The sequence below is a fragment of the Hemibagrus wyckioides genome, linkage group LG01, assembly GCF_019097595.1.
Source record: "Hemibagrus wyckioides isolate EC202008001 linkage group LG01, SWU_Hwy_1.0, whole genome shotgun sequence".
Classification (NCBI taxonomy): Eukaryota; Metazoa; Chordata; class Actinopteri; order Siluriformes; family Bagridae; genus Hemibagrus; species Hemibagrus wyckioides.
This window is the reverse complement of record NC_080710.1, coordinates 10,959,233-10,982,633: the sequence shown is the minus strand read 5'-3', so window position 1 is coordinate 10,982,633 and position 23,401 is coordinate 10,959,233. Positions and strand designations below refer to the sequence as shown.

At 37.1% G+C, this 23,401-nt stretch overlaps 1 protein-coding gene and 1 non-coding gene across 3 annotated transcripts; both read left to right on the top strand.

The window, feature by feature from the left end:
* Positions 1-2,629: 2,629 nt before the first annotated feature.
* Positions 2,630-2,685, top strand: LOC131361825 (U7 small nuclear RNA). Its single transcript, XR_009206098.1, has one exon. It is a non-coding gene; the product is annotated as a U7 small nuclear RNA (small nuclear RNA).
* A 1,312-nt stretch (positions 2,686-3,997) lies between these two features.
* lpcat3 (lysophosphatidylcholine acyltransferase 3) lies at positions 3,998-23,372 on the top strand. Of its 2 annotated transcripts, XM_058394714.1 has the most exons (13): positions 3,998-4,311; positions 7,855-7,962; positions 9,688-9,794; positions 11,484-11,577; positions 11,773-11,810; positions 12,983-13,161; positions 13,338-13,446; positions 13,598-13,684; positions 14,836-15,002; positions 15,129-15,276; positions 15,697-15,852; positions 17,506-17,635; positions 22,174-23,372. In XM_058394714.1, the coding sequence occupies exons 1-12, from the start codon at positions 4,227-4,229 to the stop codon at positions 17,623-17,625; spliced, it is 1,398 nt and encodes a 465-aa protein (XP_058250697.1). In that variant the 5' UTR covers positions 3,998-4,226; the 3' UTR covers positions 17,626-17,635; positions 22,174-23,372. The 2 variants fall into 2 exon arrangements, with proteins under 2 accessions (XP_058250697.1, XP_058250705.1); XM_058394722.1 differs by lacking the exons at positions 3,998-4,311; positions 7,855-7,962 and adding an exon at positions 7,980-8,942.
* The last annotated feature ends 29 nt before the right edge of the window (positions 23,373-23,401 follow it).

Sequence of the window (23,401 nt, the reverse complement as noted above, 5' to 3'; positions counted from 1 at the left end):
AAGAATTTTGGATAAATGTTGGTATAGGAAATAAGCAGAAAGTTAACTGAACACACACACACACACACACACATCATCACACAATCAGCTCTCTTCATACTGAGTAATTCAGGAAATATAAGCACATTGCACTTTCTCAGACACATTATTTAACAATCTTTCATGTTGAGCTTTTGAAAGCAAATGACACTTAAGGAGAATAAGGAGAATATTCTCATAATAATAACACTGAGAGGTATTTGTTTTCTTGTGTTGCTGTAGATGTGTACTCTCTAATAATAATAATAATAATAATAATAATAATAATAATAATAATAATAATAATAATAATAATAATAATAATAATAATATACAAAAAAGGCTAACAGAAAGAGAAAGGGAAGTAGTGTTAAGAGAAATATCACATTTTAAACTTAAACTCTTAAAAAGTCACAAAGTTTCTGTGGCATAACAGTATATTTGTGAGTTAATAAAAGGTTTGTCTCCCTATTGAAATCAGTCTGATAGGCTCCACCAGTAGCTCAGTTTTCATGGACCTGAAGTCTGAATAGTGATGTAGCACTGCAGGAGTTCTGGGGTGGAGTGAAACTGTGTAATGCTTTGCAATTAGGAAGTTGGTGTTTACCGCTTTTTTGTTAGCTGGGTAACCAAGACTGATGAGCAAAGCAAATCTCTCTCTCTCTCTCTCTCTCCCTCTCTCTCTCTCTCTTTCTCTCTCTCTCCCTTTCTCTCAGACACACACACACACAAATGCATATTGCTGTTAGAACTTTTTGCCTGAAGAATATATGAATATATTTAGAATGAACAAACTTCTCTTAACAAACTTCTCTCACTTACAGTTTAGTGCTATTTAATATGAGAGGGTGAAGAAGAGCAAAATTGCAAAATTATAATCCCTGAGTGTGTGTGTGTGTGTTTGTGTGTGTGTTTAGAATTCCCTGATTAGTTTTGTTGAGATGTAATAAATCTATTGTCAGAGACACAGAGCCTGAAATATATGATGACAGAAACCCATAGAATATTTCTTACACTCTCATTTAATTCTTTTATTTTAATGCAGTTTGGTTCAATAATGAAAGCCTGAAATATGTGATAATAAATTCACAGAGAGAAGAAAATATTTGTGCCTACTTGAATCACTAATATTAAAAGAACTGTGGAGAATTCAGCAATGGGTTTTGCGGGCATTTATCTGCAGTGATATTTGGAGAGTACTATATATTTAATATATTGTATAGTAATATATACTATATAGTTAGAATACTCCCCTATTAATGAAACACAACATTTTATTGCCCATACTTATTCTTAGCACATGTTAAGGACATTCAGGTATAAGATTAATGGGATATACGTACATGCTTACATAAAAGCACATCATTTATTTATGTGACAATCTTTCCATTTTTCTTAATCTATGTTTTCTTTATCCGTGTTGCCTCTCAATTTTCTTTACTAAAAAACATTGTTGTTGCAACTTGAGATATTATTCTAAACTTTACCAAGCAGACAGCATTAATCAACTAGCCATAATCATTATATTGTAGCATATAATGTGTGAGATTCACAAGTTGTACATTCTTATTAGAGAGTTAAGTTTTCCACAGGCATAAATTCTGAAATTTTGCTTTCAATGCTCAGAAAGACTTTTCAGATATGATGGTCATAAATATGCTACATGTAAAAAATGAAATGAATAATTATTGATCACATTATTTTTACCTAGCTACATTGTATAAATACTATTCTGTAGATCATGGACCAACATTTTCTTAGATGTTTCTGTTGGCTATAGACACATTCACCCGCTGTTTTCATGAACTGTTTATTCTTCAAACCTAATATATAAATGAAATTTATATATTTAAACTGACATAAAAATTAACATTATTTCATACATTTGTCCATACATAAAAACAAATCCTTAAGTGGTTTTAACTTCACGTGACATTTTGCCTACCAAACTACCAAAAACTATGCAATAAATACATATACCATACATTTTCCAATAAGGATTTGATGAAATTACAATATTTTAACAAACAAATATATTACAACCTGACGACTTTGTGTATAAACAAACAAATAAACAAACAAATAATCATGAGTTACATTCATCTGCTGAAAAGTGCATGAAATTTGATTAAATATCAAAATTCGTGTAAATAATCAAAGTAACTATTGACATATTACAAAATAAATAACTTTACTTCTCATATGAGTAAAGGAAAGAATATGTTTATTAGGTTGTGCTGCTTGATGTAACGTAGATTATGAATTTATTATAAATAGAGCTGTAACATGACAAACGGTGCTGTAACTTTGAAGTCCCGCCCATATGCTTGTACTTCCGCGGCTACACATAGTGACGTACAACGTAATGCCAGGCTATGGGCTTACCCATAAGCCCTTGCGTGCACTGTTTGCTTTTACATTCGGTTGATATGGGATTATTTTATTTTCTTGTGTAACCACTATTTTAAAATATACACCATTAAATGTTAATTTATATTCATAATATATAATATTTGAAGAATATTATTTACTCGTCAGCGCAGGGAATCTACCGTGACTGTGCATTCTGTCACATTTACTAACCCCTGGCACGCGAAGGTCTAGCAAGTTGGAAAATTTGCTCTTTTAGTATTTGTCCAGTAGGTTTTTTCGAAAGGAAAAACCCCCTATAATGGTTTTAATATCAGAATGAAAGAAGTGTCGAATAGTTTGTTTAAACTGAGTTCAATTCTTTAAATTGCGTAAATTAAAATAAAGAATGAGATAATTCTTGCTCAGTGTTATTTAATAAGAAATATTAAGGAACATCGCTTAGTTGCAATAATAGATCAGTTATAATGTGTCTATATGGCGCTAACAATACCACGATCTCTCAGTAATTACTGATTTTTTATTATTAACCCGATAATTGGTTGGTTCTCCGAGGTTCCGGTGGGAATTCCAACCTACCCTTCTTTATCAACAACCTGATAGATAGATAGATAGATAGATAGATAGATAGATAGATAGATAGATAGATAGATAGATAGATAGATAGATAGATAGATTTTATTGAAAATTTTTGTTACAGCAGCTTTGACACCCCTCCAAATCATTGAATTCAGGTGTTTTTCAGGGGTTGGGTTTGGCCCCGTAGTTCCAGTGAAAGGCCCCTTCCTGTTCCAACATGACTGCACACTAGTGCACAAAGCAAGGTCCATAAAAAGATGGATGAGCGAGTTTGGAGTCCTGACCAGGCCAGTCACCAACTTGACTGCAGGTCAGTCAAGTTCCTCCACACCAAACTCTCTCATCCATGTCTTTATGGACCTTGCTTTGTGCACTGGTGTGCAGTCATGATGGAACAGGAAGGGGTCATCCCCAAACTGTTCCACAAAGTTGGGATCATGAAATTGTCCAGAATGTCTTGGTATGCTGAAGCATTAAGAGTTCCTTTCACTGGAACTAAGGGGGCAAGCCCAACCCCTGTATTCAATGATTTGGAGGTGTGTCCCAAAACTTGCACACGTCTACACACATGCACTTTAAGTAGTACTGTGCAGTGTACTTAACTTTGTGTAGTTTCTGTATGTTTTATATACCACCAGGGTCTTGGAGGAACTTTTTTTCCCCTTTGCACTGTGTACTGCACTAACTGTATAATGTATTGATATCTGAATTAAAAACAAATTTCGTGCATAAATATTCCAGCGGCAAAAATAATAATAATAATAATAATAATAATAATCATTGTTTCAATAATGAGCCAAAGAAAAAGTTTAATAGAATTTGCATTGTATTTATGTAACCAATGTTTACTGAGAAAACCGTGTGATTTAATTTATCGCTCTGAAGTAATCCCTGGCTATAAGAAGTTTGAGAAGCTCCATACTGCTGTTTTCTCAGCTCGTGGTGTTGAATGATAGACAGTGTATGTGTGAAACGTGTATATGGGTTTTGTGAAAGGGCGGAAGCGCTGAGAGCTGTGGGAGAGAGTGAGGAGAGGAGGAGACAAGGGAGGAGAGAAGAGAAATACTATAACAGCAGCTGGATCAGGAGACCTCTGGTTGTTTTTGTGTGAGTGTTTGTGCTCGTGTGTGTGTGTGTGTGTGTGAGTGAGTGAGAGAGAGAGAGAGAGAGAGAGAGTGAGAGCGGAGAGCGGAGAGCTCCCGAGCTGCCGCACATAATCACGGAAACTCCAGTCAGCGCCACTTCCGCCCACACGAAACATGGCGGCTTCCTTGATGGAGAACCTGGCGGAATATTTAGGCTCGCCTGAACCGGCAGTTCGACTAATGCTTTCTATTTTAACAGGTAAGCACAGTTCAACTATTCGCGTGTCAAACTGTCTACATGCTCCGTTTTATGTAAATGATCTGACCGCAGCTTTGGGTTTCAGTGTAACTTCGTGAGCTGAGTTTAAATCCTGTGTCAGATCAGAGAGCTGGTTATTCTGGGAGCGCTTATTAGTTCCCAGTACAGCAGGTAATAATGAAAGGCACTGCTGCAACACGTGGAGGTCGAGAAGGCTCAATGTTTCCCAGCAAGTCACTCACTCAGTTGCTGCATGGGGGAGTCTGACACTTTAGTTCTGAATGGCTTCATATCACTCTTCCCCTTTCTGACAACTTTATTTCGATTACTGAATTGATTAAAGTAGAGCTGTATCTCGGGGGGGGGGTACGAGTCACACTTTGGACAGAGTGACAGGAGATACTATAAGAGATGAGTAAACGTGTAGACTTTGGCCTGACACATGGCCATGCATGCTGATGAATGAGATCAAAATAGCACACCATGTGTAGGCAAGAGGACCTATGGCTTTCATACTATATGACCAATATTGTAAAAAGATCACATATTCTTACACTATTGTGAACTTGTTACTCTCAACACTTCTAACTGTGTTTCACAGGTAAGTTAAAGTCTGTGTTAAAGCCCAGTTATTAAATGCAAAAATATGCATATACAATAAATGCTTGATTTTGTTCTATAAATGTTCTCTAATACAAAAGTTTGTTTTTGTGTAAAAAAGCATTTGGCCTTTGCTGGCTGGAAACAGCTGAATGGTGTTCTTCACACAAGGTCACTTGTTGACTCATAAATCTGTATCATGGCACGTTGTCAAACACCTGACGCGGGCTACATTTAAAAGCAATGCAATGAATGTTTTCTGTGGATTAGTTTGTTTTTAGTTTTTATTGGAAGATGTGTGGAATATACAGAGCGAGGATCAGGGGTGTAGCCAGAGCTGTTGGGGTCACTGGGGTGTCTTTGCAGTTGTAATGAAATGAACCTTCAGCTTTCCCAGCAGACTTTCTGTTATGCTGTCCTTTCAACATCCACCCCATGGTTCAGTTTCACATCATGTGACTTCACTGACTTCTAACAATCATAATGAAGACACTTTTTCCCCTAACAGGGCTATGACTTTAGTTTTGTGGTTTCACCAGAAGTAAAAAGAAGTCATGTTCTACCTCGCCCAAGGCTGTTTTACCGCCTCATGCTAACTTAAATATTTTCAGACTTGCTAGTCTTCGAATCATTTCCACAAAATTGCTCTGAGGTTATAATTTATAAATTGGCTCAGTACACCCTGAAGCGACTCCAAAATCAGATCATCACTCCATACAGGAATATTTAGCCATCTAAAGCTGTATTCAGAGAGGATTAGTTTTACATGAAGAGGTGTCTCTGAAATTTAGTCATTTGGTTATGTGAATAACTTTTGCACAATGGCTGCCACTTCTGGAAAGCTTACACTGTCTCTACCTAGTGAAAAGATTGTAGCAATCGCTCCAGGTAAAATAAATCCCATCCAAATGGACATACTGGTAAAGCTTCCATTATGTCTAGTGCTATACAGACACATCCTGAAGCACTCTCTGTGAAGTACTACTGTATAAAATAGAGCATATCGAATATGGATGACATTTAAAAGCACTTGTCAAAGTAGCAGTACATCTGGTTTGCAGTGAAGATGTGAGGTGTTTGGTTCAGCCAGAACTATGATCAGAATTGATTAGCAGTGTAACTGCGTTCTTCAACAACACGACTTAACACACAAATCCCACCAGGACTTCAAATAGTTTCACTGTCAAGCTAAAAGGCGAATAACTCTTTATGCAGAAGAATATTTTTTGCATGAGAATGTGTCAGTGGTGTAAGCTGTTTTGAAATATAGAGGAAGGTTTATTTCATAGTCTTATCTGGTCATCAAGCAGTGGGTGGGGCTGTCAGATATCATCAATAGTTTATGGTGAGTTGCGTTATTGTAGCAGGCACTCTCTGGCCATCTTCGAAAGACCCTTGAAAGTTAGCTTCAGCGTTTCAGTACAAAGTCCAAGACAGAAAAATGCTTGCTTAGATGTGGACAATAGCAGTGGAGTGATACAGGCACCTTCAGAATGCTAGATCCAATTGGCTGAACAGGGACATTATATCTGAATGTCTGATTGGTTTGGTGTTAAAGTCAATGTCTAGACCTGTTCTCAGTCCTGTTTGCTGAGAACGCCACATCAATAATATTTTAAGCCACTTTAATAGGCCAGATTTGTTTTGGAAACTGAACGGAAGGGACTTTCCAAATGTATTCAACAAAGTGTTAATTATTCAGATCCTGATAGAATTCAGCTCATGTTTTTGAGTATGGATTTTAGTTGAAGTTTTTGTTTTTCTTTTCTCTAAGGTGCATTATTATATATATTTAAATACAAGTTGGCCAATTGTTTCCTTTGCTTTTGCTGCAGTTAAATTCCAACCTAAAAGCAACACGGTGCATTTAATTAAAAAGCACGTTCCAGCTCAGTAAATCTTACTTGGTTACATAATGCATTTTTAATTAGTTTTATAACCTCCGTAGTTCTAATTACATTAAATTACTTTGTGGAAAAATTCATGGGCTTTAAAGTTTCCGTTTTCTTCTTTTTGTTTGACTTTTTCTGTTGTAGCCCATTTAAGAAAAACTGATATTAGATGCACGATTTGCTGTCTAAGAAGTACAGATTGCCCCGTACTTCTTAGTGTGCCGGATTGGACTGTAGATAAATGATCTTTTAGATGGAAATCCTAAGAATTTTTTTATTTGTTGACTTGCTTTTCTCGATTTGCTCCTCAACTCAAGATTCAAGATTCAAGAAGCTTTATTGTCATTTCAACCACATATAGCTGACGCAGTACATGGTGAAACGAGACAACGTTTCTCCAGGACCTGGTGCTACATAAACATACAACATAAAGATCAAACACAAGAACGACACAAAGCTAGGACTGAAAGTTCGTCCAAGCCACATAAAGTATAAATGTGCAGCTAGGTGCAAACAAAGCAACGACAAGACGAAAAAGGACGTGCAATGAAATGTAAATGAAATGTAATAATAAAAAAAAAAAATGATGATGAACTTTGGGGCCTGACATGTATTGTCCAAAATACAATATAGCAGCAGTTGAGGTAGTGCAAAATAGAAATAAATATAAATATAGCAGCAGATGAAAAACACAGGGGTTGAGGTAGTGCAATAAGTACACACATTGAAAAGCTAAAAATAACATTACTTCACTGTTCCACTTGTTTGACTAGTGTAGACTACTCTAGCATTTATGCTAATTACATGTTAATAACAATCTGTGTAAAGGCTAATTATTTAAACATTTCCAATAAGATTAATCTATTAACCTCTATTTTGCCTGTAATTTCTCATTATAGTTCTAAAAATGTAACATCTTGGGCAAAGCCTGCCTCAGACAACTCCCAGCATGCAGCTGATTTTGTTATACCTAGAGTACTTTTTGCATTGTATCTTATGCTGGAATAAATATTCATTCTCTCTCTCTCTCTCTCTCTCTCTCTCTTCACAGGTTATCCTTTTGCGCTGGTGTACCGGAAGTTTCTATTCCATCAGTCTCCATCTGTCATTCATCTATTCCACGTTGTCTCAGGCCTGTCCTTGGCTGTGTTCAACTTTGGTGAGAAAAAGGAAAAGAAATGAGGGAGTGCATAGGAAAAGGGCAGGAGATTTAGAACAGGGACTGTGCTATGTTTTAACTGAGCTGTATGGCCAAATGTATGTGGACACCTGACCATACATTTCTCTTTACTGGAACTTAGAGACCCAAACATTCTCCAGCTCCATGATGACATGGTTTGTGAAACAACTTGAGTGTCCTGCACAAAGCATTGACCTCAACCCCACTGAACACTTTTGGGAAGAACTGGAATGCCGACTGCACCTAGTGGGAAACCTTGCTAGAAGAGTAGAGGTTATTATAACAGCAAAGAGGTGACTAAATCTAGAATGGGTTTTTTTTAATAAGTCCATATGAGTGTGATTGGTCAGCTGTCCACAAACCTTAGGCCATTAGTTAAAACATGGTTTTAATTTAATCTCAATTTTGTTATTTCCCAGTCTGCCAATGCAGTAAGTTTGTTTCCCTTCATTAATCGGAAGGACAGTTTCCTTTTTATAAAAAGTCAGAAAGGAAGGAATGAATGTCGTAATGATTTCCTCTCTATGCAGTAAAACCCACAAGCAGGAAGGATGCTGGCAAGGCATGGTATTGCCAAAGCTATGTCTCAAAGTTCATGCACATTTCAAAGGTAACAAACGTAGTTTACTAAGTCGCAGCAGGTGAAGAGGCAGCATAGATCACTGCAGTTTGATAGGTTGGCCCAGCACTTGTCCCTGTGGTTTTTGTTGACATGAACACAGTAATATGTTGTTTTTCTTTCTGTGCCAAATGTGTTTGACTTGGGACAATGCCATCCTACAAAATTACTGGCACCTGATGGGTAAATAGTGTACAATTCAAGAACATAGTCCAAGTGCACAGTGTGTGATTTGAGACATGACTTAAGACTGACTACAGCTCCAGTGAAAAGATGTTATTATTGACTAACCTCTGCTTATTTTATTTTTTTTTTAATGCTGCCCTGGGCTTAACAGCAGGTGTGTCTTTTCTTTGCCTGATTATTTGGCTGAATGTCTTTTGTCGATGTCTACCATCCTTTTTCTCCCCACGGTGTCTGGCTGCATTTTCATTCGGATGTTTTTGCAGTTATAAAATCAATTTATAAAAAGTGGACAAAAGAAATTGAACGAGAATGTGTTTCTATGAAAAAAAAAAGATGATGTAAAAGTGACTAGACTTTAACAGTGCATGGAAAGAAAAGAGCATCAGCAGCATAATATATGAATCTTATGTTTATATTTATGTTTATTAATTCATTCTTTTATCATCATTAACTATTTAATCCATGTCACAGTCTCAGTGACATGTTGATTTGACATGCAGCTCATGAGGGTCCTCTATCTGCCTGTCTGTCTGTCTGTCTGTCTGTCTGTGTAGCTGGGGTCAGAGTGCAGGGTCAGCCATGATGCGACATCCCTGAGGCAGAGAGGGTTAAGAGTCTTGCTCATGGCCCGAACAATTGCAGCTTGGTGGTGCTGGGGCTTAAACCCCAGACCTTCTGATCAGACTTAACCATTGAGCTACCATTACCCTGGCTGTGGATGTCTGAGTGATTAGATCTTTCCAAGACCTTTTATAGCTGGATGGAAAACCCTGTTTCTGCCTTTTGTGTTTGTGTGTGTGTTTACACACTTGTGTGTGAGCATGTGCACAGATGGTTAAATGTAGCTGCCCTTTCACACCTGACTGCTCTAACACACCTATTCTCTGTATCTCTCTCAGGGTGTCAGGTGTATCACTCTGCATTATGCATAATCATCCAGTTCCTGCTGCTGAGGCTTATGGGAAGAACCGTCACTGGTGTCCTGACCAGCTTTATATTCCAAATGGTGAGAGGCTTTTACAACACTGTGGTTTTTAATTTGTAACAATATTTTTCCTCTATGTGTCTTGCAATGACCACATGGTACTGAAGATATATGCTGCTTTTCTATAGAATTGACTTCCAGCTCTAATCCAACATAGATGACCTGGTTAAGTGAGTAGACTGATTATTTTGAGTAGGTGTATTGGATTAGGGTGGGGACTGCATTCTGTAGGACAGCAAATTTCCAGGAACAGCTTGAAATCAGTTCATTTCAGTTTTATTTGTATAGCGCTTTTAACAATGGACATCGTCACAAAACAGCTTTACAGACATATATAAATGTCACATTACTAACCCTAGTAAGGAAGCCAGAGGTGATGTTGGCAAGAAAAAACTCTGTGAGATTATATGAGGAAGAAACTTTGAGAGGAACCAGACTCAAACAGGCCTACTTCTGGTTGGAGTTTTCATCACTTGGAAACCACGCGCTGCTGTCGAGGATGGCCAACATGAACTATGTTTGAACATTTAGAAACCCTGGAGTTTTGCATTCATGTCTCTATTAGTGATTAGTTGTAACTAAGTAATAACTTCTACAGGATAGTTTTAACAAGAAGTGTAAGTTTCCTGGCTATATAATTGCACTTTTGATCATATAGTACACTGTTATAGAAGGGAAACGATTTATAATCCAACTCTCTTGTGTCACCCAGATGAGGGTGGGTTCCCTTTAGAGTCTGGTTCCTCTTAAGTGTTTCTTCATCATATCTCAGAGTTTTTCCTCACCACTGTCACCTCTGGCTTGCTCATTAGAGATAAACTGATGCATTTATAAATAAAAAATGTATATCCTGGTTTCAATGTGAATGATGAGACATTTTAATGTGAATAATGTGACATTTATATATTTCTATAAAGCTGCTTTGTGACAATGTCCATTGTTAAAATCACAAAACAAATATATTGAATATAATTGAATTGGAATTATTTGAGATGCAGACAGTGCATCATATTAGCCATACATGCAATGTGTTGTGATGGTCTTTTATTTTTTGCGTATAAAAATACGTATATAAATACCTGCGTGCTTTACATTTTACATTTGCATTTATTTATAAGACTGTTATGCAAAGCAGCTCACAAATGAAAATGAATGCTGTTCATGCACAGTGCTAAAATAGTAGTCAGTGACTTCATATCTACCAAACTGAACAAAAAACTAGTGACAGTTAGAGTTAAAGTCAGAGCCTGTCATTATATGATCTTAATTGTGAATACGATGATAGTAAGGCAGCACTTAATATTTACACATTTACACAGCGGTCAGGAGTACAATGTGGACGACTGATTTTTTTTTTTTCCCTCTCAACCCTGTAATAGCATGGAGTCTCATGCATTCTGCGAGGGTAAACATCCTCCGACACCTCTGTTTGTGTTACACACGGCACAAGAGTTAGCGGTCAAAAAAAAAGGGCAGTTGTGGGTGCAACTAAGTGAAAAATTGTAAACAGAAGAACCTAGATCTATTGCATTGCAGTATTGCAAAATAATTTTCCGCCTAAGGTTGCTTTTGAAATTATGCCATTTTAATTTGTCTTGAAACATGTAGCAAAATAACAAAGTTTACAAATGTCTTTGCCTTAACAATATTAACAAGTGACTTAACAAGTGACTCTCTCTCTCTCTCTCTCTCTCTCTCTCTCTTTCTCAGACATACCTCTTGATTGGTTATTACTACACAGCTACAGAAGAGTATGATATCAAGTGGACCATGCCCCACTGTGTCCTCACCCTCAAACTCATTGGTACATTCCATTCTTTTACACTGAATATAATGTTTATTCAGAGTGTCAGCGTTAAATGCTTTGGAACCATTTATCATGAAAAGCCAAATGTTTAACAAGTTACTAAATATTAGATAAACTGTCAAAGGCACTTTCCTTGCTTCCTTCATCACACCGAATCCCAAATGATATGAAGGTGTCTTTTTCTCTTTGCAGGTTTGTCATTTGATTACTATGATGGAGGAAAAGATCCAGTGAGTTGATTGATTCATGATTTATGGTTTCATGTTTTAACTGTTGTCTAACTAAATAAGAGAATCAATGTGTTATTTTAGAATGCTGAATATCTGGTCCTTCAAAATTAACCTAGTTATAAACCTAGTTGAACTTGGATTTAAATTAGAGTATCACTTCTATTTATATACAATGGATTACCATTTTCTTTTATAATTTGGTATCTTTAATATTTTAACGCCTGTTCTCCAGACATAGACCTATAATGCTGTGTAAATTTCTATATACTGTATACACTGATCAGGCATAACGTTATGAGCACTGAGAGATGAAGTGAATAACACTGATTATCTCCTCATCATGGCCCCTGTTAGTGGGTGGGATATATTAGGCAGCAAGTGAACATTTTGTCCTCAAAGTTGAAGTGTTAGAAGCAGGAAAAATGGACAAGCGTAAGGATTTGAAGGACCAAATTGTGATGGCTAGACGACTGGATCAGAGCATCTCCAAACTGCAGCTCTTGTGGGGCGTTCCCGGTCTGCAGTGCTCAGTATCTTTTAAAAGTGGTCCAAGGAAGGAACAGTGGTGAACCGGACACAGGGTCATGGGCGGCCAAGGCTCACTGATGCACGTGGGGAGTGAAGCCTGGCCTGTGTGATCCGATCCAACAGATGAGCTACTGTTGCTCAAATTGCTGTGCTGAAGAAGTTAATGCTGGTTCTGATAGAAAGGTGTCAGAATACACAGTGCATGATGGGTCAGGGCTGTTTTGGCAGCAAAAGGGGGATCTTATATTTGGATTATTGTTATCTTTTAATAATAGTAATCTTATCATTTTAATATTATAACATGAAATTCTAGATAATTCTGAATATATTCAAGCTATTGACTTGCTAAGATGAGGTTACTGATCATGTTTGTGCCTTTAGAGCTGTGCTTATGTATCTGTTGTGTCAGTATACTGTAACCTAAATGCAGGACTAAAACATTTTTAACTATTTTAAATTAGAAAAATAAGGCACATTCCATATTCACTGTCTTTTTGGACAGTGTGAACAACTTAAGTGACAGATGACCATCTTAGTCAAATGCCTTTGCTTGTTGTTTGATAAATACCACATTTACTTTAAATTGATGTGAAGGTTATAACTTGTCTTTTTTTATGTCTCTTTCTTCCTGTCCTGTGCATTAGTCTCGGTTGAGCACGGAGCAGAAGAACTCTGCACTTCCAAACACCCCGTCTCTCTTGGAGGTTTGCGGATTCTCATATTTCTACGGTGGTTTTTTGGTAGGACCTCAGTTCACACTGCGCAACTACTTGCACCTGGTTTCCCGAGAAATGACCGACTGTCCCGGCCAGGTGCCTAACAGGTGAGCTCTCTTCATATGCAGTCAGCAGTAATGAAATGGTTCTTGTGAACTGCAGTGCTGAAAGATTTCTTGCTCTCTCTCTCTCGCTCTCTCTCTGATCTTTCTCTCTCTCTCTCTCTCTCTCTCTCTCTCTCTCTGTCTCCTGCTCTCTCTCTCTTTCTCTCACCCTCACCTAGTACGGTCCCTGCATTAAAGCGCTTTTGTTTGGGTTCCTTCTTCCTGCTTATCTTCACAATATTTCAGCCCTATTACCCAGACAGCTATTTCCTTACAGATGAATTTGAGGTCAGTTTTTTTAAATGGTGAAATTATTTGCAATATTATCTTTTATTATTTGTTTCATATCCTTATACTCATATATGAGCACTATTGTTTTTTTCATATTGTTCTGTTATAAATAATAACTGTTTAATATCTGTAACTGTTTTTTGTCCAGGCTCAGCCATTTTGGTACAGGTGTGTGTATATCCTGCTGTGGGCTAAAGTAAACCTGTACAAATATGTGACCTGCTGGCTAATAACTGTAAGTCTATAACGAGCACATACAAACAGAGGCTTTTTGTGTTTATTACTTTAGAAAAGCTGTTTGGGAGGAAGAACTTGTTTGTCTGGTGGCCAGATTTGCCATAATATTCACTTGACATTCTTGACTCATGTAAAAGTGCAACCCTTCATCTAAATGAATATTCTGGTGAAAGTTGAAGTCGAAGTTCAGTAGATTTGTGGTAAATTATTTCCCCTTCCACTAAGGAATAAAGGAAATTGTGAAAATATTAGCTAAAGCTAACTAACAGCAGCTTTATAGCTCGTAAATGTTAGCTGGCCTGCTAATAACTGAAGATAATAAATCACCATACAGACTAGTATATTGCTAAAAGCTGTGACAATACACACTTCCTTCATAAATAGTTTTGAGATTTGCTTCATTGCAGCTCAACACTGAATACAAGACGTACAGCATGTTTGCAGTAGCTCAAAAACTCTCCCTCATCTTACTGTTATTGTCTAGTTTAATCTTTTGTTTTTCTCTCAGGTCAGGGCATTTACGTTAAAAATTCAAACACTCTAGCTCTTTGTTCAGTCACTCCTGCTGAGTTAGCTAGCATAAAATGCTAATAACTCTTTTAGAGGATTTCACAGAACAGCTTAGAGAACCTTTGAAAGACATTCCTTATTTATATTTAACAGTGTTGTAATGAATATTTTTAGTCGTTGTAGTGAATATTGAATATATATATACAAGTGCTCTTGTCAGCCAGGTAGAAACACTGTAATCATATCAGAGCTAGCATATCAGTTAGCATCTAATAGCTGTGCTAAGAATGGATTCTATAGTTAAAAAATAAAGTTTCTTGAGAACAGTGTTTTTGTTTACAACGGTGTACCTTTAGATATGATAATAATGTGGAAAACTAGTGCCAGTAATGAAGTGGCAAAAAAAATCTAGCATACACAGATGCTATGATTCAGCAAATTGTGTCATAAAGTCTGATTAATTTAAAAGTATGACTTTCTTTGATATTAAAGAAAGAAGACTTTATTGTAGGCACCATTTTGAGGGGTTTTTTTGTTTTGTTTTCAGTAATAGCTGAGTTATAATATAATAGTTCAGTTTTACATTCCACTGGAACTGGTTTAACTGTGCTTTCTTGCTTTTGTACTTGTTCAATGCAGGAGGGAGTGTGTATCCTCTCAGGGCTCGGCTACAACGGTCATGGTGAGGATGGGCAGCCCAAGTGGGATGCCTGTGCTAATATGAGAGTATGGATATATGAGACCACGCCGCTTTTTACCGGCACCATCAACTCCTTTAACATTAACACCAACGCCTGGGTGGCCAGGTATACATGACTTCCTGTAACAAAACAATAGAGTGTAATAATTTAAAGGCCGTTGTGTAGAGTATATTTGGTCTCTTTGCCGCTGGCCTCTAATCTTTGTCTCTGTGTCGTTACATTACTGTACAGGCACATTTTTAAAAGACTAAAGTTTTTGGGGAATAAGATGGCATCACAGATGGCCACACTGTTTTTCCTGGCGATCTGGCATGGCCTGCACTCTGGTTACCTGCTCTGCTTCTCCTTGGAGTTCATCATCGTCAATGTGGAGAAGCAGGTAACCCAGCTCAGTAAAAGAAAAAAGTGGCTGATAAAATTTGAACCCATTGCTGCAGTTACAAATCAGATATGCAGTTAAACAAACAGGAAGAAGGATATTAAGATCTCACCAACATTCTTACCTACGTTGGATCAACATATTAAGTATTAAAAGCTCTTCGTGAACTGTGTGTAAGAGGGAAGTTAAGATTTATTAAGATCAACTGATTAGGGTTGTTAAAGGTGTTTATTTAGGCACTGAATAAGCATTATTTTAAGTGTAACTATTATCTCTAATTTTAGGTGTCTGAAAGTCTGTACACGTCTGTTTTTTTCCTCTGAGTTAATTGTATATTGTGGTTCATGCAGACAAGCACACTGATTAAGAACTGTCTCCTGTAGGGCGTGTTAACATTGCCGCATGATTGTGTTCCCTCAGGCTCAGGCGATCGTGAAGGACAGCCCCAAGTTGATGGCCCTCGCAAACAGCCCTCTGTATCCCCTTTTATATATAGTACAGCAGTTTATCCACTGGCTCTTCATGGGCTACCCACTAGTAGCATTCTGCCTCTTCACTTACGATAAGTGGCTGAAGGTGGGTGAAGACCTGAGGCAGTGCCCTGGCCTTCTATCTATCTATCTATCTATCTATCTATCTATCTATCTATCTATCTATCTATCTATCTATCTATCTATCTGAAAGACATTTGAATGTCTTGAATTTGAGCTTGAATGACACTCGGCTTCTTTCTTTCTCTCTCTCTCTCTCTGTAAAATGAATGTATAAATAGGTTTATGTGCTTTGATGCAACCATTGAAGTGAAACATTTGTGTTTATTTATTTATTTATTTACAGTTGGGGTCATAAGTTTACATAAGCCTCGCAGAATCTGCAAAATATGAATAATTAAAAAAAATAGGGATCATAAAAATCCTGCCCTGCATAAGCTATTTCGCATAATGTTTACATACTGTATATAGTACACAAGACATAAAGGTAAGTGAATTTTCCCAGATGAACCAGTTCAAAAGTTTACACATACCTGATTCTGATTAATACTATGTGCTGTTACCTGGAGGATCTATGAATGAATGTTTATGTTTATACATTAAGAGCCAGGGGGGTGCAAACTTTTGAACAGGATGATCAGTGTAAATTGTTATTAGATTGTTTAAAGACCAGATTTTTTTCCATTTATTAATTATTAAATCAACCTACATAAGATGCATGTTTCCCAGAAGAAAATGTAATTCATTACAATTTGCACCAATCGCCCAGTTCAAAATTTTACACCCCCTGCTTTTTAATGCATCACGTTGCCTTCTTGAGAATCAATGAATATTTACATCTTTTGTAATAGTTATTTATAGAAGTCCCTTAGCTGTCCTTGGTGTGAAAAGATCTCACCATTATATAGCCTCTGCTGAAAAGGGACCAAATATGCAGAAGAATAAATGATTTTATAACGAACTTCATAACAAATAACACCATGTATGCCGGTAACTAAAGAATGTACAGGAGCTGGAGGATTTGTTTTAAGAACAGTGGACAGTTTAATTGCTCAGGACAAACTCAGGGCTCATAAACAATGAACATAAAAAGATCTTCCAGGTAACAACATTCAGTGTTAAGAATGAAGCATGTGTAATTCTTTAGAGTGGGTTCATTTGTGTAAATTTAGTTATTATTGTGTCTTGTGGACTATATGTAAACATCTGTTTTATGAGAAATAGCTTATTCAGGGCAGAGCCAAATAAACTAAAATTATTTTTATGATCCCTCATTTTTTTAATTATTAACATTTTACAGATTAAGCAAGATGTATGTAACCTCAAGTGTACACGTGTTACTCTGAGAGCTTCACATATTTCCTATTAGTGTCACTCTATTTACTATAGCATTTACAATAGGTATAGTGTAATATGTTTTAAGGTGAATAATTAAATAATCCCAGAGTTTTATGAGGTTCGTCTACAGGTAATATTTCTAATTATTATGCAAGTTATTTACCTTTCACAGTATTACCAAAATATTGCATTATAGTTACTCTGTACAGTCTGGGTTTCTTGCTCTTCCTCTCATCAGATTATGTTTATGAAGCTACGAATAATTAGCTGAGGTATATCAGGTTTGATAGTAAATGGTGCACTGCTGGAAACGCACTGTATTGCTCATATATACCACTTTATGTTTCCTTTTTTTTTGTATTGTCGGTTGATTTTATTTACAAGCCATTTTCTTTTTCAGGTTTATTCATCTGTGTATTTTTGTGGTCACCTATTTTTCATCATTGCCTACCTTATCCTACCGTTCCTCCGTAAGGCACTGGTGCCTAGGAAAGCAAAGACAGACAAAAAAGAGGACTAGAGAGAAATGGGTAAAGTTCAGATATTTATTTTCTTCTCTTTTCACCTTTTTATCCTTTCCATTCTGTAGGTTTATAGTGTGTCCATATTGTTGGTGTGATATCTCAAGAACCAGTAGCTGAATGTTTGTAGGATTAATATGGAATTATGATTGTAAGCAGCAGATGATCTTACATTTTACACTTGATCCAAACAGTGTCACGGTCACAGCAAGGTCAAATCTCTCAAATTAGTTTTTTTTTAAAAAGCTTCTTCCTGTATAAAGTATTTTAAGGGTATTTGAGGCATACGGACAGGTAAAAAGAAGGACTAGACTTGGAGATGGTGGAGGCATCCCTGTCACCATTATTGCCATCGAGTTCCACTTTGATGAATAAACCAACAGCCACCATGCTACAATGGTTTCTTTGAATCCTATACACATATTTCTAGCCTAAAAGCATAAATACAATTTTAATCTTTTATAATATTTAAACATTATTGGGTAGTTTCCCTAAGCTTCTAAAACAAGCTTCCATTTTAAATATCATCAGAAATAAGAGTACTGTGTATGTAGGCTTTGGCTATTACATTTTCATGGGTGCACACCACGCCTTCTCACCTGGCATCAGCCCCTTGTGGCTGAATGATCACAAATACCCACAGATACACTCCAGAACCTAGTGGAAAGCCTTGTCAGAAGAGTGGAGCTTACAATAACAGCAAAGAGGGAACAACTGAATATTAACACCCATATGGTTAGAGAACTGCATCTGCAATACTCTGTCATCCCCATACTTTTGGTCATATAGTGTAGCTAGGTCTGCCAGTTCCATATGCTTTATACTGCAGCTTTAGCCACGTCTAATGTGCATCACAGAGCCATGTTTAGCACAAAATATCCTATTCCAAAATGGGAAGCATCTCACAATACTTTTCCAAAGCTATACCTAAAGCTAGATAAGAGTAGTGGTCAGCCTTGACCTAATTATTTAGAAGCCTTTATTATGATTGCCACGCATACATTACAGCGCACAATTCTTTTCTTTGCGTATCCTAGCTGAGGAAATTGGGGTCAGAGCGCAGGGGCAGCTATGATACAGTGCCCCTGGAGCAGGGAGGGTTAAGGGCCTTGCTCAGTTGCCCAACAGTGGAGCGTGGTGGTGTTGGGGCTTGAACCCCAATCCTCTGATCAACAACCCAGAGCCACTTGAACCACCACTGCCCCTAGCAAATGTCCCTAACTGTGACAGATTTTTTTTGGCCCCTAGTTATGGCCCTAACTGGGAGAGATTTTTTATTTATTTATTGAAAAAAGTACCCTGTATTTTCTTTTAGTGTATGATTAGAGGTAGAAATAGCCAGATATGATTCACAGCACTGTATATTCAACCAGTAATGTTCACGTTTCAGAGTGTGTATGCTTTTATTAAACTGTTGAACAGACCTTTACTATTGCAGCAGTGGAAAAATTCTAGGCAAAAGATTGAACATCAGACCTGCCCAACACTGCAATGTCATACATCCACTCTGGTTACATCCACGTATGTCAGTAACATGCTAAGTCGTTAAAAAACATGCCTAAGGTATTTCAAAGTGTTCTGTAGTGCCCCATTGTGTTCAGTTATTTCATCATTTGAAGCATACCACCAGCTGAAGGTACCCTGGTATTGTAGGGTGATTTAAAAAAAAAAAAAAAGATTTTGAAAATAAAAAGCAAAACCTGTAATGTAAGAAAAAGGTTAGCGTTGTGGGCGTATGTTCAAAAAGAAAACTACAGCTTGTCATCTCGCATCAGCCTGAAGACCGTGGAAGATTTGTTGACATTATACTATTATACTATTCTTGTATAATGTTATACAAAAGAGGAAACGCGGTGAAATGGCAGGGTGCCTTTAGCTGAGATGGAGATGTTTTAAAGTGTGTAGTGAACTGCTACTCTCTTCTCAACCCTGTCACATCTGTCACCTTTTCATACTGACAGCTTAATACTAGCACTTTATTCTTCAAATCCTAACATAGTGGCCTTGAAGCGCAGTTGTACGGAAAAGCCTTCGTAGGCTATGAAAAGAGGAAAAACGGAGACTCGGATCGAAGGGAATGGAAGAGAAGGTTTGAGAAATCTTGATGCTCTTTCGTGGTAACCACAACTCTGACATCGAAGGAGCACATAAATTGCAATCGAACAATTGTACCATTGTAGGGACAGGAGGATACTGCATCCTTTTCCATCCATTTTTCCTACTGCTTATCCTACACAGGGTTGTGGGGAGCCTGGAGTCTACCAAAGATTCTGAGCACAAGGCATGAGGACACCCTGAACATCACAGGGCACCATCACACACACACATGCCTACAACACACATATTTGGATTGGGGATGAAACCAGTGAACCCAGACGAAACACCCTAATCATGGAAAGAACATAGATGCTTCACATATACAGGGCGGAGACAGGAATCGAAACCGGAGTCCTAGAGTTTCAATGCAAACGTGCTACCTACTAAACCACCATGCTCCGCAAATTATAATTATAACTTATTATAAGTATAATTCTTCTTTTTTGATCAATCAGGGTGACAATTTAACACAAAGTAATAGTTGTTTAATTGTTTCACTTAATTCACTTAGATTAGAGACATGCCCTGACTGGATCTCATACAGACACATCTGGGATGAAACGGACGAATGTCTGTCATAAATTTATGTACGCTCCTTTCAGACCCGAAGAAGAATCCAACAGGCAACCACGGTTTACTTCAATAATAAACGTGAGAACAGTAAAAGTGGACATGTCTGTCAGCAATGCTAGGTGTTGCTATGGCAGCAATGAAGCGAGGAAGCTTAAGGAAGACGAGCTCATCTATACTCTTGCAACCTTGGAGCTACATGAAGTTAATGCCATGATATCAACTGGTTTCATCTCAGACCAGCCTCAAAACCACTTTGCTTGTACAGCTGACTTTGGATGGAAACATGCTTAACTAAATCGGCTGCATGTTTTATTTTTAACGTTTACTGTGAAGCTTCTCGTCCCTTTTTTAAGTTCTACTACATTTTATGACACATTACATTTCTAATTGGGAATTTTCATTATAACCAAATAATAATAATAGCGATAATTCTTTCGGCTGCTCCCTGTTTGGTGTTGCCACAGCAGATCATTTGCTCCAAATATTTGATTTGGCACAGGTTTTTACACCGGATGCCCCTCCTAACTCAACCCTCCCATTTTATCCAGGCTTGGGACTGGCACTGAGAGTTAATCCCCAAGTGGCTGGGTTGGTTTCCTACCCGGGAATTGAATCCGGGACACAGCAATGAGAGCACGGGATCCTGCCACTGGACCACCAGAGAACATAAATAAATTATAATAATAATAAATGTTAAATAATTTGGAATTATATATATATATATATATATATATATATATATATATATATATATATATATATATATATATATATAATTTTTTTTTTTTTTTTTTTTTTTTTTTTTTATAAAGGAAACAAAACAAAACCAAAGTATATAAAAGAGTTTCCTTCAGGAATTTCTAAAAAGTCAACTGGTGCAGTAGACAGTGCAATGAAAGTGTTGCTCTAGCACCCTGGCACCCAGAGGAGACAACATAGAACTAGAGGATAGAAGTATACTACACAATACTACATAAAACGTATGTGTGCGGATGTGTGCAAACACAGCAAGACTGAAGACTGTGTGAGACAGACAATACAATACAGTCCAGCACAGCAATAGTGTTCACAGAGTAGCACTGAACAGTACACAGTTCTATAGTGAGATCAATGCATGTAAAAATGGCAAGGATGTAAACATCAGGGAGAGTTATCAGCATTAAAATTAATGTCTAATGGGCACGTAGAGAGTACGAGTGTGTGTTGTCAGTCCAATCTCTGCAGTTAAAGAGTCTGATGTCTGGGTGAAGAAATTGTTAGACATTCTGGTTGTGAAGCCACAAATGTTTCAGTACCTTTTATAAAGCTGGCAGGAGGGTGAAGAGTTTGCGTCATCCACATTGCTGAATGGCTTTGCAGATGCATCGTGTGGTGTAAATGCCTGTGATGGAGGGAAGAGAGACTGAAGAGAGAGATTAAATGGATAATTTATGTGGATCAATATGCATAGCTTGGGGTCACCAGGTATCTACCAAAAATCTACATTATTTTAACTCCAATACAGTGTATATATACTTATACAGTCTCTCATACAGTGGAGTAAATATCCTTTCTTTTTACATTTATAACATACATCAGGAATATTGGGGTAAATGTGATGTGAGATGTAATGAATGGGGTGATCAATTGCCTACATGTGCAGTTATACTGAAGCAATCTCAGATGGGTGCATAATGTCTGAGTTTGTGTTTTTTAACAAGCTGTTTGTCATCGTCGTTTCCCATCAACATGCAGGTCGGACCTCCATGAAATAGTTGAAATAAGGGGCTGAACCAAACTGTCATTCCTGTCGTCCAAATGCTTTGTGTTTCTTGCTGTTTTTCATCTGTTTCCACCACGCTCTAAACTCATCTCTTCTCTCTTCTTTTTTTTTCCAGGTTTCTTTGTCTGGTCCTCCGTAATCTACCTGAAGGGAACTGTGACTGATTGGAAACTATTTTAAGGCCTTTAACTATATATTATAAATATTTACACACAAGCATAAATCTGTACAAACATTTGTTTCCTTATGTTATTTTTGTTTTTTTGTTTGTTTTTTTTGATGAAGTAGAGTCATTATTTCAGTTAAAGAGAAAGAGGGTAAGAGAATGCTCTCTGAGTGGAGAACTGAGCTGTTTGTCTTTTTGTTTTTATATTGCTGAAATGTGAACGGTAGTTAGGTTTTGAGGAGGCTTTTTTTTTTGTTAAGAGATATTAGAGATATGTGGAGGCTAATTAATATCCATACCCATTTGTATAGGATTTTTTTCAGCCACAGTATTGCACTCCTAGCTCTCTAGTTTGGGGCATCTCGGTTGCACCCGCTGATGATGTCATTTCCAGCAAAACCAAACAACCCAGTCTGAGAGCTGACCTAAAGGCTGTCTGCTTTTATGGACTTTGGGTTTTTGTTTTTTTTTGGTGTTTTTCCTTTTTTTTCCACTCATTTTCCAAAATCTTCAGCCACTGGTCAGATTTACACAAAACACTGTAATATATAAAACACAGAATGTGCAGTGAAACTTGGATATGCCTTTCCGTGTAAATGAGTATTATTGTTTCATTTCTAATTTAACAGATTTTTCACAATATTTTTAGCAATTTTAGAATGGGTTGATGATTTTGTAATTTTGTAGCTTTTTCAAACAAATGTAAGTCCACAACAATGAATGTGATGACTTTTGTCAACTTTTTCACTCTTTCTCACAAACTTGTTTGTCCCGGTCTTTGTGTAAACTGGAACATGAGCAAAAAAAAACCAATTTAAACACACGCAGGAAATCCTATCAAATTATTCACACTACTTGCCAAAATGATCATTTTTGTAATACTTAAAATCTTAATCACTTGGCGCCATATTGACTAAACTACAGTGAGGGGAATTTATTCTGCTCTCACTGCTGACACAAAAAGCAGTGACTTCACTGTAGCTTTTGGGGATTTTAGTATTTATACTTGTTCAACATTTCACTGATGTTGGTTCAGTTAACTAATTTTGCCTTACTGTTACCAAATGTACGAAAAAAACAAATGATTTTAAATGAGCCATTTCTTTTTGCAATGGTTATTAAAAATGCTGGATTTGATCAAAATCAGACATCTGTGGTATGTGTTGTTTTTGTTCAC